At 43.2% G+C, this 19,594-nt stretch overlaps 1 protein-coding gene across 2 annotated transcripts in view; it reads right to left on the bottom strand.

The window, feature by feature from the left end:
• Window positions 1–19,594, bottom strand: part of SV2C (synaptic vesicle glycoprotein 2C) — a 152,408-nt gene that overhangs the window by 98,068 nt on the left and 34,746 nt on the right. For both annotated transcript variants that reach the window (XM_021700088.1, XM_021700095.1), the window contains exon 2: window positions 5,377–5,557. In XM_021700088.1, coding sequence (XP_021555763.1) covers window positions 5,377–5,557 — 181 coding nt within the window. The remainder of the gene's footprint in view (window positions 1–5,376; window positions 5,558–19,594) is intronic.

The following is a 19,594-nucleotide window of genomic DNA, read 5'->3' as shown; positions in this document are numbered from 1 at the left end:
TCACACTGTTGTCCCTCACTGGAAAATCATTCGTCATACTGAATAAATATTTAAAGTCACACAGAATACGGCAGCTGGACATATTTATGTTTCTAACAAAATATACTCATGACTTGGTGTGGGAAATTAAGAGGAAAGCACACTTAGAGGCAATGAAACCGTAAACCCAGGTAGACCTCAGGCTAAATGAAGCACTCCTTCGCAGTCTCCCTGATATGCAGAAACAGGAATTTAACACAGTGCTGCTAATGATGCTTCAGCCACGAAATAAGACAGAACAGCTGGAAACCTGTGGCATTTGCAATAAAACTGACACAAAGGCATCTTGATCTTGGATTCAGAAGGCAGTTTAGTTGAGTACAGAGTTGCCAGTTCAAAAGGACTTAGTTGTGACTTAAGTCCTAGCTGTGTCTTCCTGGTTCCATCACTGCACCTTAATCTGCAAAATGAAGGCTCTGCCTGTGACCCAGAAATTCTCTTCCTCCTCTGAAACTCCCAGTGTGTGGAACTAGTGAACAGGAGCTGTACCAACGTGGAGACTCTATCCGTAACAATGTCTATTCCAGTCATGCATTCTGGAGCCGAGAAATAACCACAGGATGGATTCAGGGACCCACTGGACCCCCTGTGAGACGTAGCCTGAGCTACAACTCCATTATCACCCAACCTCCATGAGCCCCTACACCGACTGGTGGATCTCAGTGACGTTTTTGGTCTCCTGGAATTAGTGTCAGTTCAGAGCCGGTGAGCCCCTCAAAGTCTGATTATCTCTTTCCCCTCAGCATCGCTACCCTAATAAAAGGCCATAAGTCCCTTGGGAAGGGCTGAGTGAAAGATTAAGGTATATAGTTTCAGTGGTGTCCTGGGGTTCTTCCTCAAGGGACCCAGTCTCCCCTTCATTTGAGGAGTTCTGGGTCTGCAAACTGGCTCAAGTCTGGGAATTCACTGATAGGCCATGACTGTCTCCTGAGCCTCATGACTTTTTATGATTCAAGTTAAACTTTCATTCACTTGACCTAGAATTCTGCTAATACAGATCAAGTAAGACTTCAGCAAACTTCCCATCTATTTCACTTCTGGCAACAACACCATGATCAACTAGCCAAAGCCATAGGTCCACTTCTGGCAGGACTTGTGTCCTTTAGGGTAACCAAACCTGCCTTGCCTTAAGCAGACAAGCCCAGCCTCTTGGAATTTACAGTCCAGAGGAGAAGAGAAATAAACACATGAAAAGCAAGTATTTGCAGGGAGGGCTGGTCTTAGAAAGGGCCTCTCTGAGGCCCTGAGCGCTAAGGGCTCTGGGAGAAGAACCTCTGAAGCAGAAAAGATGGCGAGAGCAACATTCCTGGGAAATGCATGGAGCGTTGATGGGTCTGAGCGCCAGAGGCCTGCAACAAAAGAATCCCAACATTCTGAAGCCTTATTTCCTTGGTCATTTAGTTTTACTCAATTTAAAACCCAAATCAGATGGGGATAGAGGGAGCTCTTAACTACGTAGAAAAAAATATATCTCTGGAGGAAGCAGAGCCTTAGCTGAGACGGCCCAGAGATTCAGAGACAGGGTGCCCAAATGGAACTCTAGAGCTGCTGAGAAAAGCCCTCTCTCATGGAGGTGGTGCCTCACATGTTGTGTAGAGGTGACATGGCCTGTGAACTCGGCGGAGGAAGAAAGGTAACTTTCTTCGTTTTCCTTAACAACTTCAGTTCTCAGGTCCCCTCAGTGCTTGGATCCCACAAAACTCTGACTGTTTTGCCACCTGGGCTCCCCCCTCAGGTGCACCACCAGCCTCAGGAATCTCCATCTCTTCTCACAAAAGAAGAATCAGGCCAACAGACACATGAAAAGATGCTCAACATCACTCATCAGCAGGGAAATACAAGTCAAAACTACAATGAAATACCACCTCCCACCAGTCAGCATGGCTAAAATTAACAACACAGGAAAGGAGAGATGTTGGCGAGAATGTGGAGAAAGGGGAACCCTCCTACACTGTTGGTGGGAATGCAAGCTGGTGCAGCCACTCTAGAAGACAGTATGGAGTTTCCTCAAAAGGTTAAAAATAGAGCTACCCTATGACCCAGCAATTGCACTGCTAGGTATTTACCCCAAATATACAAATGTAGTGATCCAAAGGGGCACATGCACCCCAACGTTTATAGCTGCAATGTCTACAATAGCTAAACTATGGGAAGAGCCTAGATGTCCATCAACAGATGAATGGATAAAGATGTGGTTATATATATACAATGGAATATTATGCAGCCATCAAAAAGAATGAAATCTTGACATTTGCAACAACATAGATGGAACTACAGTGTATTATGCTAAGTGAAATAAGTCAGTCAGAGAAAGACAAATACCATATGATTTCACTCATATGTGGAATTGAAGAAACAAAACAGATGAACATAGGGGAAAGGGGAAAATAAAGAGAGGGAAGCAAACCAAAGAGACTCTACTACAGAGAACAAACTGAGGGTTGCTGGAAGGGAGGTGGGCAAGGGGATGGGCTAGATGGGTGATGGGCATTCAGGAGGGCACTTGTGATGAGCACTGGGTATTGTACGTAACTGAGGAATCACTAAATTCTACCCCTGAAACCAATATTACGCTATATGTTAACTAACTAGAATTTAAATAAAAACTTGAAACAAAAATAAATAAAAATAAAAACAAAAAAACAAGAAAAGAATCAGGCTGGAAAACCAGAATGACTCTCCCAGGGTCCCCGGTAAAGGGCAAGGGGAGGGTGGACTCGGATTTCTGGACTCCCAGTCCTGTGCCAACTTGGCAAAGGCACAATGCATTAACCTCTGGGATCACAATTTATGGAGGCTAGCTGAATTAGCAATACACAGTCTGTGCTTTGCCAGGTAGATTACGTTATTAGAAGTCAGCAGCCCTGAGCTGCTGGCTGAAGAATGATCTGTGACGGGGAGGACGATGATATCATGAATATACCCAGGCAGTCTCTGCTTCTGTCTTGCCCTTGAATTAACTTCTAGACAGTCCATTAGTTTGGAGTATCCCACAGCCACCATAATGGCCCTTTTCTCTGCAGTCAATTGGGTTGACCACATCACAGTCCAGAATTGGCAATTAGAACTGCCATCATAATTTGACCACAGTCAGGTACCTCTGAGTCTATGGATATCACTGAAATTTCCTTGATAAGACTAAATGGAAAGGACTGGAAAGTTCAGAACTTAGGCTGTTAGCCTTATCCTGACAGGCCAGTGGTATTACAGAGGTAAGAGAAAGTAAACGGAAGCCTTAGCCTTTCCTGGTGGCAAGAATGTCTTATCTTATGGACCCTGAGAAGGTCCTTTAACAAATAGCCCCAAATAAAACATGTTCTTCCTCAGGTACCCCAATTCACTGCTGCAGCCCCTTGAATCCATGATCCAAATTACCTCCCCAGGTCATCTGTGTACTTCGCCAATTTCACACAGACCTCTGAGCACTAAGGGAAAGCCTCCTTTCTCTATCATTCATTACAAAGCGAATTATTGATTTTTATCATTTTTTTCCCAAGGAAAAAATATTTTTACACTTTCCCAGACTTTCCAACCTTCTTGGTTTACTGGAATGGTCTACGGGAATGTCTTCACTCTAAGGAAAGCTCCTGATCTGTGCGACTTAGTCACATATTTGCAAAGTGCCCACTGTGTGCAGAATGTAGCATATGAAGGGCTGTAAAAAGATGAAAAAGCACATCCGAAAAATCAGTGAATAATCCACCAGTCTCAATACGCACATACATCTTGTGGCATATAATGATATAAAAAATTTTAAAGATATTTTGAATGGTCATAAAGTGATCCATTAGTTTGCATTTGGAAATCTTTGTACCCCCAAAGTAACCAGATCATAGTCTTTCTCTATCATGCCTTATATTCCTTTTCAGCTTAGTTCTGATTTTAAAGTACTAGTCTAGGTAATTAAGGAAGACAAGTTGCCATTCTCTGACCTTCTCTTTTGGCAAAACTGTGTTTTGCTGTGTGGCTACCACTCTCAACAACCACAACTGATATGCTTCTCAAGTTCATAACCCAGGACTGTCTCCTTTCCTTTCTCTATTTATTTACTTTTATGTGATATTATTCCTATAGATTCATCTTATGATAGATACCTTAGAAAGAACATCTCTAATGAAAATAAAGTTCTCAAACAGAAATTTTGCATTTTTACTAATTTTTTCCTTATCAGAGCAGAGTATCTTGGACTCTCCTAATTAAGATATGGGGTTCTCCTCAGCTGTGGATTCACTTCGTAGAGTTAACAGGTGCTTCAAGCTCTGTAAAGACAATGACTACACCATTGGCTACATAGCAGTCCCCCATTTTCTGCAGTTTTGCTTTCCCAGGTCTCAGTTACCTGTGGTTTCAATTCCCCGCAGTCAACCACAGTCCAGAAGCAATTGATCCTCCTTCTGACTCATCATTAGAAGGTCAGTTACAGCCTAACACTACGTCAAGATGCCTACATCATTCACGTCATGTCGTCTCATCACATAGGCATCTTATTGTCTTACATCACAAGAACAGGCATGAGTAGAGTACAATAAGATATTTTGAGAGAGATCACATTCACATAACTTTCATTACAGTATATTTTTATCATTGTTCTATTTTATTATAAGTTACTGTTGTTGGTCTCTTACTGTGCCTAATTTATAAGTTAAACTTTGTCATAGGTATGTAGGTAGAGGAAAAAGCATAGTTTATATAGGGTTCGGTACTATCTGCCGTTTCAGGCATCAGCTGGGGATTTTGGAATGTGTCCCCCGTGCATAAGCGGGGTCGGGGGATTATGATACTATTCCATTGTACTTGGCCAATGTCACAACTTCTGTTAATTCAACAAAAATCAGGAACTTAACAAATGGAACATATTACATCTTAAGATGTAGGCTTTCTACCAAGTTAAATATGCTGTTAACAGAGATCAATAAAGTAACATTTGCTTGAGACACACTCATCTTGGATTTAAGAGCAAGTCTGAATAGTTTGAACCTTTACTAGCTCATAATAGGTAGGAGCAGGGCTATTTCTTGCTTAAACTAAATTTTCAGAAGAACAATACATTTATGAATGCATTCTGCCAGAGAAACAAGATTCCATTTAAACTAAAACACATTTCCTGAAGTAAAATACTACCAGAATCAGCCACAAGAACATAGAAGTGTGTTCTCCTCTCTTCTGGACTTACATTTCTAAGAACCAGCATCATGGTTCCTAAGGCGGACATGAAGATAGGGAAAGAAGTGTGGTAAGGGATAATTTCTCAGTAATGAGGTCCTTTAGAGTGGAGAACATGTATAATTATGAAGAATAAACACATTACTATGAAGTATGAAGGAAAAAAAACCTTACCCGAATCCAGAAAGTAAGCGACAGAAGAGAAAGAATTCATAACCCTGGACAAATGAAGAAAGGAAGGCGAAGAATCCATTGATAGACATACAAATCAGCAGAGACTGCTTTCTTCCCACTTTGTCTGCCAGTCCTCCCCAGAAGAAAGCCCCTGCCATCATGCCAAGGTACACTACGCTGCCTGCAACACACAGAAAACAGAGAAACATGTCAGAGATTGGAGTAATTAACACATTAGATCAAATGAACAAGAGACAAAATACATTTTAGCATTTTGTATGAGAAAAAAATTCCTTTAAAAAAATACATCCTTCAGGATATACAAATCACCTTTCAAGTTGGAAAGTAAGCTCTGTTGGTTACCTTTAGCTGTCATGACCAATGACAAAGGCAAAAGACAAAACAGTGATGTTCTTGCTCAGCTCATGAGAATGGGTACATAGGGTGCAGGCCCAAGGAGTCTCCACACAGGACAATCCTGGACTTTGACTCACACGCATGTTGCCTTTGGTCCAAATGCCCAGCTTAGCACATGACAAGGCCAAGATGGGAGACTGAGTCAAGGTCTTCCTGGTCAAAATGAATCTCCCAGTCTGCTTCAAATCTCTGCCTGTAGCAGATGATCAGGCCAAGGCCAGACTCTTAGGGACTCTCTAAAGGATTCCATGGGTTCTTTCTCTCTAGTCTCTCCTAAAAGCCCTGGCCCTTCCTTAAGAAGGAAAGGGAAGCTAGGGAAGATAGGTTTAGAGACCACAAGAGTTAATCTTAAAATAGTCTCAAACTCTGCTCATAAGAGAACACTTTCTCTTGGAGTCAGAAGCTTAAGGAGCCTAAGGAGAAGAAAAATAGTGTTGCAGTTTGGGAACTGTTAAACTTATCATGGTTGGCTTTACTTCCATAGTAGAAACAAATGGAAAATCAGGAGTTAGATCGATGTCCCTCTTGATGTCACTGTGAGTACACATGTGATTTTTCTTTTCTTTTCTTTTTTTTAAGTAGGCTCCATGCCCAGTGTGGAACCCAATGGGGGGCTTGAACTCATGACCCTGAGATCATGACCTAAGCTGAGATCAAGAGTCGAACCCTTAATTAAGCCACCGAGATGCCCTGTGAATTTTCTTCTTTTTTTTTTAATTAACATATAATGTATTATTTGTTTCAGGGGTACAGGTCTGTGATTCATCAGTCTTACATAATTCACAGCACTCACCATACCACATACCCTTCCCAATGTCCATCACCCAGCCACCCCATCCCTCCCAGCCCCTCCACTCCAGCAACCCTCAGTTTGTTTCCTGAGATTAAGAGTCTCTTATGGTTTGTCTAATTCACTTGCTTCTTCTAAAAAAACAGGCCCCCAGAAGCCCTGTCTGGAATCTTTCTTAAGATGAAATAGTATTAGGTATGGCAAAAGTTACTTCAGAGATGTTTGTAAAACGGTGTGTAATGTCTAGCGGAAATGACATTAATTAATAAATGAAAGTTTCTTATATCTGGGTGTGGTACTTACAAAGCTACTACATCTCTCATCCATTTCTACTCCCCCTTCACCAAATCACCACTTGAATAGTTCCTTTTCAAAGGCACATTCAAGATACTCAGCAGCATCTAAGTAACAAGTTAGAAAAACACATTGATTTATTGCTTTAGATTAGTTTGGGAAATATCCTATTTAAACACTCACCCTGAATTCATTTGCTTAATACACAGTTAATGGACCCAGTAGAACACCTGGAAAAGTCTGATGACCTTGACATCAATGACATGTGGATGCTGCTCTGCATATAGCTGAGTACAGGCAGCTACAGGAATGGCAAATGTTGGAACCATTGTACAGTAAGACAAAATAGAAGCCATTTTTATTCAGACTGGGGTACTGCAAAGGGGTGAGTGGCCATCCTTTGCCTTGATGGGGAATGACATATTTTTCTTTATTATGGGGCTAACCATAAACAGAGCATCCTTCTCAAAAAGAAAAAAAAAAAAAGATACTCATATCATGAAGCCCAGTGCATGGTTACAAGACAATTTAAATAATGGATCAGCACAAGGCGAAGGAATTCCCAAAGGAGACAGATTCACCCAGGGAAATGCATATGCAGCAAATCTCGTATTTATAGCACAAGGGGCTCAAGTCAGCTACTCAGGCCTCTCAGAAGAATAATCAATAGCTAAGCTTTTCATAATAATATCTGTGACTTTAAAAATGCCTACAAACCAGAGGGTAAGCTCCTTTAGATCAGGAGGGGCCCATGGCTGCTGCAGTCCAAAGATGTGGGAGTCTTTCTTATAGCTCCAGCCCCAAGGACAAAAATCCATCCCTAGCAATTACTGAACCCTTACCAGCTCTAAGTGTTTGTATGAATTAATGTATTTGCTCCTTACAACAATCCCTTGAGGTTAATACTATGGAACCCAGTTCATTGGCATAGAGAAGCGAATGATCTGACCACAGAAAAGTGAGTAGAGACTACATCTCAACCCATCAGCAATTCTTCGTGCAATATGGTTACAATTCCTTTAACAATCCTGGCTGCCCTCCTAGGAAAACATCCCAGTTTGTCCCGGCCCCTATGTGGCGGTACCACCCAGAACTGAAAGCATAATTTGAAAGGTCTCTGAGGAGTCTTCTCCTTAACTCACAGAATCAGAGTTAAGTCCAGGGAAGCAGAATATGATCGATGGGAGCTACGGGGAAATGCTGCTTCATTCTACCCAAGCATATGACAAGGGGTGCACCATTTGTTCTCAGACATTCTAAATGGGCTCATTCCCAACCACTAGCGGGAGGTAAGGGGATCAATGTGGAAAACAGCTCAGCGGTGCCAAGGAAAAATGAAAATCCAGTATCTTTCTAAAAAGGGCATGCTATGGAGGCACCTGGGTGGCTCAGTCGGTTAAGCTTCTGACATCTTTTCGGCTCAGGTCATGCTCTCAGGGTTGTGAGATGGAGCCCTGCGACCAGCCCCGAGCTGGGCATGGAGCCTGCTTAAGAGTCTCTCTCTTCCTCTCCCTCTGCCCCTCCCTCACAAAAAATAAAAAGGACATGCTATATTCCAAAGGAGGGCAACTCCCTTGCTTTTCTTGTTGTAGGGGACTGATGCTCCCGCTGGACTGGGCTCTATATCCTCATTCTTCTCATTCTGGGCAGTCACCTGCAGCTTCATCTTCACTAAGCCAGACCATAGATTTATGAAGTGATGATTCCAGCACTTTAAGGACTCATAGCTCGTTGCTAGATTTTCCCAACTGGCAGTAGCGTGAGAACACAGCCCCACCCTGGGAGCTTCTTAAAGCTCAGACATAGGAAAGGCTGAGTGAGCTGAGCTTGCCCTTGACTTCTGTGATGGAGATGGTTCAGTGACTTGACAAGGGGCAGAGCACCCACAATTATCATTAGCACTTGGTACTTAAGCCACCCCAAAATAATACTCATTAGAGATTTTAATATATAAAAGAGTAAAATAAAAATGGCCCATCCTTCAATTCCTCCAGATATCCTTAATACACACCCACACATATATGTGTGTGTGTATATATGTATGTATGTATGTATTTATATATATATGTGTGTGCATTTAAAAACCCAAATATGCCTACATGGCCAAAAATTCAAAGCACATGGAAATACATAACATGAAACTAAAAGTCTCCTTCTCCCCTGCCCTTGACCCTCTTCCCAAAGGTAACTATTATCAGTTTTTCTAATTCTTCCAGAAAGTTTATAACTATAACTGTAGAAAAACGGATAACCTTTAGGAATTGCCTGTTAAATATAGTTTTTTGTTCCTGTGTAATATTTATCTTTTCTCCTGTTGCGTTTAGGATTTCTAAACTTAGCAAATCAGAAATAAATCTCTGTCAGAATTTTAAAAATTACTTCAAGGTACATTTCATATATTCCACAAAAGCATGCACTATCAGCTACTAGGGGAAAACCAAACAGTTACTTCTCCATCTTGTATTTTTTCTGTGCCTAAAATAAACACACCTTAACCTCCTTGAAAGAGAGAACGTTAAATTCAATTGTAAAGAATTTACTGAGCACCCACTCGGCCTAACTTTTCCTGAAGTGCTAGAACTCTAAGGATTGATAAGTCATGATCCCTGAGCTCACCCAAGGAGAACCTGAGCAAGCCTTTATCCGGGGCCCTACTCTAAGCCAGGAGAAAAGGGAGACAGCTGCACATGCGCACCCACTATTTCACACCACCCTCCCAATACCCCATCTGATCATGGCCACTACAGCGTGGGGCAGCCAGGTCAAAACCTTCCATGGCCTCCTGGGGACAAATGACCAGGACAGAGCGGTGCTGAGTGCACACTCAGGGACCTGGGTTCCGAGTCCCTGAACTCTTTCTATTCCATCCAAATGGCTTCAGGAGCTCATAACTCAGTGAGGGAGACCTCAGGCAGGCACACAACAGAAGGAGCCCAGCCGTGAGGTGTGCACTCCAGTGGAGGCGTAACTGGGAGCAGGGTGACAAAAGGTGGCTGGTAATTCTGACTGTGGGGAGGTTTCACTGAGAAGGGAATACCTGAGAGGATTCTGAAGGATAAGAAAGGTTTCAAGACGGTATTAAATTCCTCCATAAGTGATAGATTTAGCAAAACAAAACGTAGTATCAAGTTGTATCTTCACTTCTATTCTGGTTAGGAAGATGTTTCAGATCTAAGGATAACAATTTTTTGAGCCTACATTGCATATTATTGGTAATTAGACTGTCCCATCGGGTGTGCCATGGACAGGAGTCAGCCTCCCTTCTAGCTCATTTGAGAAACACAGCACAATGAGAAGATTCATTTGTTGATTGTGTGACCTACTTAAAGCCAGACCTTTGAATGTTAGCAAGGCACAGAGTGAATAAAACTGGAAATACCTTGGGATTGTCAGAATACAAACTGTATTTCCTGGCTTGTTTGTTTCCACTTTTCCATTTTGTTTTTGCTGTGTGCTGATGGGGATTCCCTGAAAACTCAGAGCAGGGATTTATGCTCTTGGCATAGACCACCCTCCTGCCCTCCACTCCTCATGATGCTGCTGACGATCAGAATTCAAAGGTATGTTAGTCCAAAGTCCCTTATTTTAAGGACAGAGAAACTGATGCTGTGAGAAGCCAGTACTTGAAATCAGGTCTTCTAGATCATTCACATCAGAGTATGACCTTTGGACCAAAAGCACCAGCACCCTGGGGGAACCTGATAGAAATTCAGACTCTAAGGCTCCACTCCACACCTACAGAAGTCAGAAGCTGCATCTGAACAAGATTCTCACAGATCTGTGTGCACTTCGGAGTTTGAAAGCACTTTTAGTCTGATGTGCTTTCCATTAAAACAATCTCTCTAGCACATTTTCTTACTTAAAGTTTGTATTTGCCTAATACATATTTGATAGGAGGAGATGCAGGCTATGGAATATATATATTTTTAAAGATTTTATTTATTCATTTGAGACAGAGAGAAAGAGAGAGAGAGAGCATGAGCAGGGGGAGAGGCAGAGGGAGAGGGAGAAGTAGGCTCCCCGCCGAGCCAGGAGCCAGACGTGGGGCTTGATTCCAGGACCCTGGGATCATGACCTGAGCCGAAGGCAGATGCTTAACCATCTGAGCCATTCAGGTGCCCCAGGCTATGGAATATTTTAATTCTAAAGACACAGAACAAGCAAGATCTCCCCCACACCAGCTGCAGATATGTAAAGGGCAAGCAGGAAATCTGTGCCTCCCCTAGCACCTATCTCCTCAGGACTAGCTAGAGGCAGGCCTCTGATGTTGACAGAGGCCAGGCTGTGACTCTCAGATCCTTTCATGAAGTGAATGAAGATTCTAATTCAGCTGGGCTTTTGGGAGGTTGAACCTGACCTGAGGCTTTCTCTACTCTTCCTACCACAGCTCGGGCTCAGGCCATGCTTGGCCAGCCCAGCCGCTCAGTCTTTCAGAAGACCAAAAGAGGCCTCAAGCATGACTTCCTCATTAAAGTATTTTCTAACATGGGGGCTGATTCCATTTATTTAATCATACCCTCATTTCCCCTGATGAATATCACATTTCTATTTCTGTCTCTTTGCTAATAAGCTGCTTTTGATTCTTTCTGACAATACCTAAGGGGTACATGTTTTCCCCCTAGAGCCATTTTAAAGCACATTTAACTTTAACAGAACAATTTTAAGAAATGTATATAGTATTTTTCTCATAGAAATTTTTAACCAATAGGTTTTTAAAAATTGTTTTAAGCACCTCAGTTACCCATGGCTAATGTATTACTCTATAATTCAATGCACTGTTTATTTACAAATTGGATTTCTACAAAAATCATTCTGTGGCAGTATTCTGAATTCAATGATAAATAATCTCCATGAGGTGATGATCATATTCACCTTTTATAAGGGGATTTTCTTAGGATAAAACAAAATTTAAGTCAAAGAAAAATAAAAATAAGCACGAATTTGAAAAGATATATGCACCCTCTACGTTTATCGCAGTATTATTCACAATAGCCAAGATGCAGAAGCAACCTAGGTGTCCACTGATACACAAATAGATAAGGAAGATGTCACACACACACACACACACACACACACACGCGAATATGATGCAGCCGTAAAAATGATAAGACTGTGCCATTTGCAACAACATGGATGGACCTAGAGGGTACTTTGCTAAGTGGAATAAGTCAGACAGAGAAAGACAAATGCCATATGGTTTCACTCATGCGGAATCAAAACAAAACAAAACAAAGAAACAGAAAACAGAAACAGACCCATAAATACAGAGAACAAACTGGTGGTTGCCAGAGGACACAGAGGTGGGGAGACTGACAAAGTGGGTGTAGAGAGGTCAAAGATACAGGCTTCCGGTTATGGAATGAATAAGTCACAGGGATGAATGGTACAGCATAGGGAATATAGTCAGTGGTATTGTCATAGTGTTGTATACTGCTATATGGTAGCCACACTTGTGGTGAGCGTAGCATCATATAAAGAGCTGTCAGATCGCTATGATGTACACCTGAAACTAACGTAACATTGTGTGTCAACTACACTTCAATTAAAAAGAAAAAAAGTAAAGCTATGTTGAAAGAGAAGATCGACTTGGGCCAAAGCTATGCCCTAGTAATAGGATTTATAGGGATATATTTGAAAAGGCCAGATTCCAGATTGTTGTTATTTGGATACTTATGCAGATAAGTCCTACTTTTTCTGAAGGCTATGATCAAGTTTTAGAATTTTTTAAAATTTTATTTATTTATTTGACAGAGAGACACAGCGAGAGAGGGAACACAAGCAGGGGGAGTGGGAGAGGGAGAAGCAGGTTTCCCGTGGAGCAGGGAGTCCAACGCGGGGCTCGATCCCAGGACCCCGGGATCATGACCTGAGCTGAAGGCAGACGCTTAACGGCTGAGCCACCCAGGCGCCCCAAGTTTTAGATTTTTTTTGGCTACCACACTTGGATGAAAGACAGCCTTAGACATAAACTCAGCCTGTGGCTGATACACTAACTTTTTCCCACAGGAATCTATCTTCCACAAAGTACTACTTACCAAAGAGAAGCATGTTCATAGAGCAGGATTTGGCCTAATATTTTTTACACTGAAAGATCTTTGCATCCTCTCTGGCCAACCAACTCAAGGGAAAGTGTCTATGGCCTGTAACACTGAGTGGTACCCTCAAGGTGAGGACACATACGGACCTTCTCTATTCTAGTAAGGTGAGTGAGCCTTTGTTTGGGATTTTGAGCATGGTTCCTTTTTGCGCAAGGTCCTGAAATGCTAATATTACTATTGGTGTGAGGAAAAGAAAAAAAAGAAGGGAAGGAAATGATGATGGAAAAAAAGACAACAGGAAGAAAGAGAGGGGCTCCAGGCCGGTGTACAAAGTCAATTACAGCTTTTGGCCACCCTCCGCTCGAGTTCTGAAAAGAAGCCACCTGAAACAGTACTGGAAGAGTTAACTAATTTTTTAAGCCTCAAAGACCTATATTTTTTTTGCAATTTTAACCTATTCAAATGAATAAATAATACATGATTTCTTAAATTTAATTAATTTAATTAAATAATAAATAATTAATAGGCTTCTCTTACCGAACCCCTCACTTTTTCAATTACTATTTTTAGTAGCCCCAGGGAAGGACTGTTATGTGTTCAAATGCATCTGTGGACTTTCACAAAATCAAATACGAGTAAGGAAAGCGATAATATCCAAGGCGTATGTACAAATGAAAAAGAAAAAGAAAAACCTTCCTAATTTGCAATGGAGAACATCTGCAACAAAAGTCAGCTCACCTTTGCTAGAAAGAACTGTAAATATCAGATGCAGTCTACAGCACATCTCTGACTTTTACATTTGGGAAGTCTGACATTTAAGTCCTTGAGCCAGGCCGAGACGGCTGCAGCGGCTTGTGTAGGCAGGTAACACCGCATCAAGCAGCATTTCCTACTTGTTACCTAAGTCTCCCTGGGCACAACAGAGCTTCTGAAGGCCCAAAACCACTCTCACTGAATCCAGAGAGCCAAACACAGAAGCAGAGTCCTAATAAGGAAGCCCAGTCTTCTCTAATATCCTTGCTCAAATGGAGAGTATGCAGCATGCCCACTGGATAGGGGAAGAGATATTCAAATATGTTTTACATGGATAGCTCTCGAAGCCCCCCCCAAAAGGGCAATTGCAGCCTCTTGGGTGTTCAAAGCATTAAAGACACAAGTCTTAGGAATGAAGAGCATTACAGAGAGCCATTTTATGGTACACCATGAGATCACCTATCACTTCTGCACCAATGGGACCTCTCTCTTTGGAAACTTCCCCCACTATAGGCCTGTGCTGAGGAAGAGAAGTGGTAACTGACTGAACCCTTGCTTCCGAAATCCCAGTAACTGAGTCAACAATGAGCAGGTGGTCACTAATTCCACAGCTCTTCATTGAGCTCCCGCTGTAAGCCAGGCAACCTTTGGAGGTATGAGGACCGGGGAAGAGAAGAAGAGCAATGAGAAGAGGTCCACAAATATGAAACTGGCATGGTCCTCACTCTTGAGCAGCTCACAGCCTAGTGCAGTGCTTTCAGACAATGGCTGCACATCACAATCATCGGGGACCTTCAAGGAAAAGAATGCTGATGTCCAGACCACACCCAGAGGTTCTGGTCCTGGGGTAGGGCTTAGGCAACAGTACTTGTATAAAACTTTCCAAACGTTTTAATATAAAAGTGGGGCTTTGAACCTTTGGTTTCCTGAGAGATTAAAAACATGCAGAAAATTAATTACCATCAAATGAAATGCACGCTGTAATTAAGGTGAGTACATTATGCTTAAGGGGAAAAAAGGAAGGAGCGACTTAAGTAGTTCCACACAATTCTGGAAAACTTCCCATAGAAGGTAGACCATGCTGGGTTGTGAGCAATGAGTAAGAATTCTGCAAGTAAGAGGGGAAAGTTCCCAGGGAGAGAAGAAAGCTCAGTTAAAAGGTCTGGAGGTGTGTCAGAGCACAGCTCACTAAAGGGGCTCCTGGTAGTTGAGGATGGAGGGAACGTAGAGTTCATGCTTGGGGACAAAAGCAGCAGGAGACCACAATGGAAGACAAGTTGGAGTCAGTCCAAGGAGTTAGCGTTTAGCCTTTGGGAAACTATAAAACAGACTGGCCATCGTCGGTGCCTGAAAAAATTATTCCAGAAACTGCAGGGAGGGTCAACTGCAGTGGGGAACGACAAAGGGGAGGATCCAGCCCAGGGTAAGGAACTTGAGGCCTGACAGGTCTGGAGCACAACATACAGGGAAGTACTAATTCTCAGGTGTCAACTCTGCACTTGAGCAATCCTGAGAATGAATGTTTTTTAAATCTGTGCTCCCGCCAAGGGGAAGAAAAGACCAGCTTCAGGAATATCACTGAGAAGTAGCCCTGGGAAGGAATGATGGCAACGTGGTCTAAGGCAGGGGCAGCGGGCTTGGAGAAGATTCACAAGGCTGGAGGGGTTTTTGGTGGTCAGAGTCCACAGTTCTTGTACACTGAAGGGTGAGGCAAGGAAGAGCAGACGGGCTTGGGATGGGTCCTAGTAAAATTCCTAGTAAAAAGAGAGGGAACACAAGAGGAGAGTGGGCCTGACAGGCCAGGGTCTTAAACAAGTGCGGGGGGAAGTCCACATCGGTAACCTTCACTATACTACCCGTGAATGGGGCCAAAGAGGGCAGTACAGGTCAGTTAAGGCCGTGATCAAGAAAGCTCATCTTAGGAACGCCTCATGAACAGAGCAGGGCTTGAGCTAAGTGTCTAAAGAACAAGGAGAACATGAGTAAGAGGACAGGCCGCATGGCCTTTTACATCCCCTCAGACATATACGACAGCGAGCGGAGAGCTCTGCAGTGGGCAAGGGCAGGAGAAGGCTGGGCAGGTAAGCGAGGGTATGGAGCCTGGTTCGAGTGGCTGGGATGGGTGTGTGGAGAAGTACATACAAGCAGGGTAAGTGAGAGAAAATCCTTAAATAGCAAGCCCCCCCCCAAATTAAATTAATTCCATAGACCATGGGGAGCCACTGATGGGTTCCTGAGTGGGGAAATAAGGCCACCAAAGCCCTAATGTGAAAAGACCAGGACATTTAGAGCAGGAACGGCAGACTTCTTCTCTGAAGGGCCGGACAGAAAAGACTGCATTTGAGACTTGGCAGGCTCCGCAGGCTCTGTCACAACTGTTCCCCTGCGCACCTGCAGCACGAAAGCAGCCACAGAAACTACGTAAGCAAACGGACATGGCTGTGTTCCAATGAAACTATCTCCAAAAACAGGCAGGGAGCCGGCGAGAGTTTGCAAACCCCACTTTGAGGGAAAGTTTGCCTGTAGCAGCGCCAGGAGCAGGTGTGCAAGGACTGAACCGGCCAGTGGAAGTATCCAGGGGACAGCAGAAAGCCTAACGACCTGGGGGGGGGGTGGGGGGCGGCAGAGCAGGCAGTTTAGAGCCTTGTGAAAGGCAAGGATGAAGGAAAGAGAGGACAGAGACCCTAGGATCAACCCTCGAGGAACAGCCACAGGGAGAGAAGGAAAAGAAGTCAGACGTAAGAAAGTGCGGGCAAGGAGACAAGCGGAGAGTGTGGATGGCGGAGAGAGCACCCCAGAAGAGTCCGGGGTGCCCGGAGCGCGGAGACTCGGAGAGGACGTTGGGCTTGTCTCGGGAGAGGGCGCCAGGGGCCTCGGGGTGGGGTGGGGGTGGGGCGACTGCAGTGCAGCGGTGGTGACAAGGGGAACAAGCAGGGTGGCCGTGAGGCCCTGCAGGCAGGGGTGGAGCTAAGCACAGCGGCAGCTCCCGGGAGCACAGGGGCGGGACGCTGCTGGACCGGAGGCGAACCCGCAGCCCACACGAGCGCCCCGGGAGTGGTGAAAAGAAGGAAAGCATCAAGCCTATTAACATGCCCAGCCCCGCCCCGAAAGCACAGCCGCAGATACCGCGGAGCCCAGCAAAGGGCTTCTTCTACCGGAAGAGTGGGCCACTCTGGAAGAACAGTGCTCTCCTGTGTCTCATTTCCAGAAAATGCATGAAAAACAGGCTTACGAGAAATTCCTGAATCTCCTCAAGTTTACCTGCAAGCAATGAAAGGATTTTTTTTTCAGAGAAGTCTCTTTTATATCAGCGCAGCGAATAAACCAAGCATAGAAATCTAAAAGGAAGGAGCACTTTAGAGGGACAGAACAGGAACATAATTTTGGAGCTATGTCCATAGGATATCTTTTGGTATTTTAAGCAACAGAAATGCCTGAAGGGACAGGGCTCCTGCCGCTTAACTCAGGCCATTTCCAGACACTGGGGATGCGACTGCATGGTAGGAAAAGAGGTCTGAAAATAGACTCAAAGATCACACCGTGCTCCATCCATACTGACTGGAAAATGATTACACAAGTCCTCCAAGACCCTTTCAGAAAGCCACGTGGAAGTTTTTTGTTGCTGATGGGTTTTTTGTTTAAGTTTAGGTGTGAGACATCATGATGAAAACCAGACTAGATCATAATAGATTCCAGTAAATGAGAGAATTCAGTAATCCATTTCGGATGCTCCACCATGACCTTTTGTTTCCCCAAATAGGCAGATACCTGGGCTGTCAGCCCAGAGCAGTGAGTGAATAAATACCAGGATGGGCCTTGCACTAATGGATGTTGGTCCTAATCCATTGCTGCTGGTAAAGGCGAGGTGAATTCAGGGCAGCACTTGCTGACACTTGAGATTTATTTTGTCATTAGTGATGAAACGCCATGCAAGGGCTCCTCAATCCCAAACTGTCAGAAGTACATTTAGGTATTTCAGGGAAGGTCACGCAAATACTCAGGTATTGACCCACAGGACTGAAGCTGTTCTTTAGCGGCTCATTATTCTTAGTATGATTATAAATGATTTGTGTCTAGCATGAGCAGTTAGCCATCTGCTTAGATTAGGAAGGAAAAAATGGGACCACTCTGAGAGTAAGAAAAAAGCAGGAACTTGAATCAATTACTATATTACGGCTCAAAACAAAAGAATGTTGAATCCATTTTGTTTTGTCCTCTAGAACCTAAGACAAGATATGCTAAAAATCAACCCCAAATGCCTCAATGTTTCTTAAACATATTATAGTCATTCTTTTCTTTGAACCCTTACCCATTGAACCTTACCAGAAGCATCTTTCTCTTGCCTTTCATCCAAACTCTGTACCTTGAACTTCACCTCCACATTTTTTGAGCACACCCAGACTACTCTGGTTTTCGTAACTTCTATATATTCTCATTGACAGTCTGATTTGCACTCCTTGTCAGCATTTCATATGCATTTGTCTTAGCTCTACAACCAACTTGTAATCTGACCCCTGGTAGACATCATATCATGGACAGCTAATTCTGAAACTCCATCACACTATGTTGTTCTAGGCACATTTCAATCAGTAAAACCTAGCTAATGTAATCTGAATTTAACACAGGAGTTTTAACCTGAGCCCTAGTACCAGTCACACACAACTATGCAACTGAGGGAACTGATATAAATCTGAAATCCTGACCACAAGATCTTGAGTATCTCAAGTTAGTGTGATAAATCACATAGTTAAGAACTTTCGTCTAGAAGAGTGATACCCAAACGCACACATCTATAGAATAGGCTTCATGAGAAAGTTTCCACGAGCCTACAGTGAATGAAAAAAAAAAAAACAAGAAAAATAATATATGCCATTTCATCAAGGTAAATTTATTTAATTTAAAGATCTTTTATTCTAAGGATATGTCCTTCCTATTATTTTGATGTGAACATGCCTTTTGTTTGATGAATTGATAGTGAGCATAAAGAGTGGTGTGTTTTCTTGCAATTCTTCTTCTTATTTTTTAAAGATTTATTAAATCTTGAAAAAAACGTTTAAACTGTTATTTGAGAGAAGGATAGAGAGAAAGAGCAGGGGGAGGGGCAGAGGGAGAGAAGGAATTCCAAGCAGACTCCCCACTGAGCATGGAGCTGGAGGCTGGGCTGGATCCCAGGACCCTGAGATCATGACCTGAGCAGAAATCAAGAGTCGGCGGCTCATTGCTCAACTGCACCACCCAGGCACCGCACAATTATTATTTTAAAATGACCTTCCTTAGTGAAATAAAAAGTTGGCCAAACCTCATTTTTTAAAAAAAAATTGGACTTTAAAATCCCCAAAACTAGTTATAAAACTCAAAATGGTGGGAACAATATTTTGGAAATCCTGCACTCTGAAAAAAGGCTAACAGGAAAATTAACGTACTAAACCATGGCTCATAAGATGAATTTCTAACACGTAACAATAGGGATGTCTCATCACGCGTGTCAGATGATTATACAACACGGCTGCAAATTTCTCAACACTCCTCTCCTGAGGAGGTGGAGTCTATCTTGCCTTTCCTGGATTCTGAGCAACGACCTGACCAACAGAGTATGACAGAAGTGATGCTATTTGATTTCCCAGACTGGGTCATAAAAGGCCACGTAGCTTCAACCTTGCTCACTTAGAACACTTGCTTTTGGATCCCTGAGCTACCATCTGAGAAGTCTGACTACCCTGAGAACACCATGCTGGCACTATCCTCTACAGTCCCAGCTAAGCCCTGACTAAGGGTCAGCCATCTTGGACCCTCCAGAACAGTCCATCTGCCAACTAAACCACCACTGAGTGACCTCTGATGGCATCATGAACAGAAGGATCACCCAGCCAAGCCCTATCCAAATTCCTAACCCATTAAACAAAGTAGAATTTAAAGTGTTAGATAT

Source organism: Neomonachus schauinslandi, chromosome 7 (genome assembly GCF_002201575.2).
Source record: "Neomonachus schauinslandi chromosome 7, ASM220157v2, whole genome shotgun sequence".
Taxonomy (NCBI): Eukaryota; Metazoa; Chordata; class Mammalia; order Carnivora; family Phocidae; genus Neomonachus; species Neomonachus schauinslandi.
This window is presented reverse-complemented; position numbering and strand designations above follow the sequence as displayed.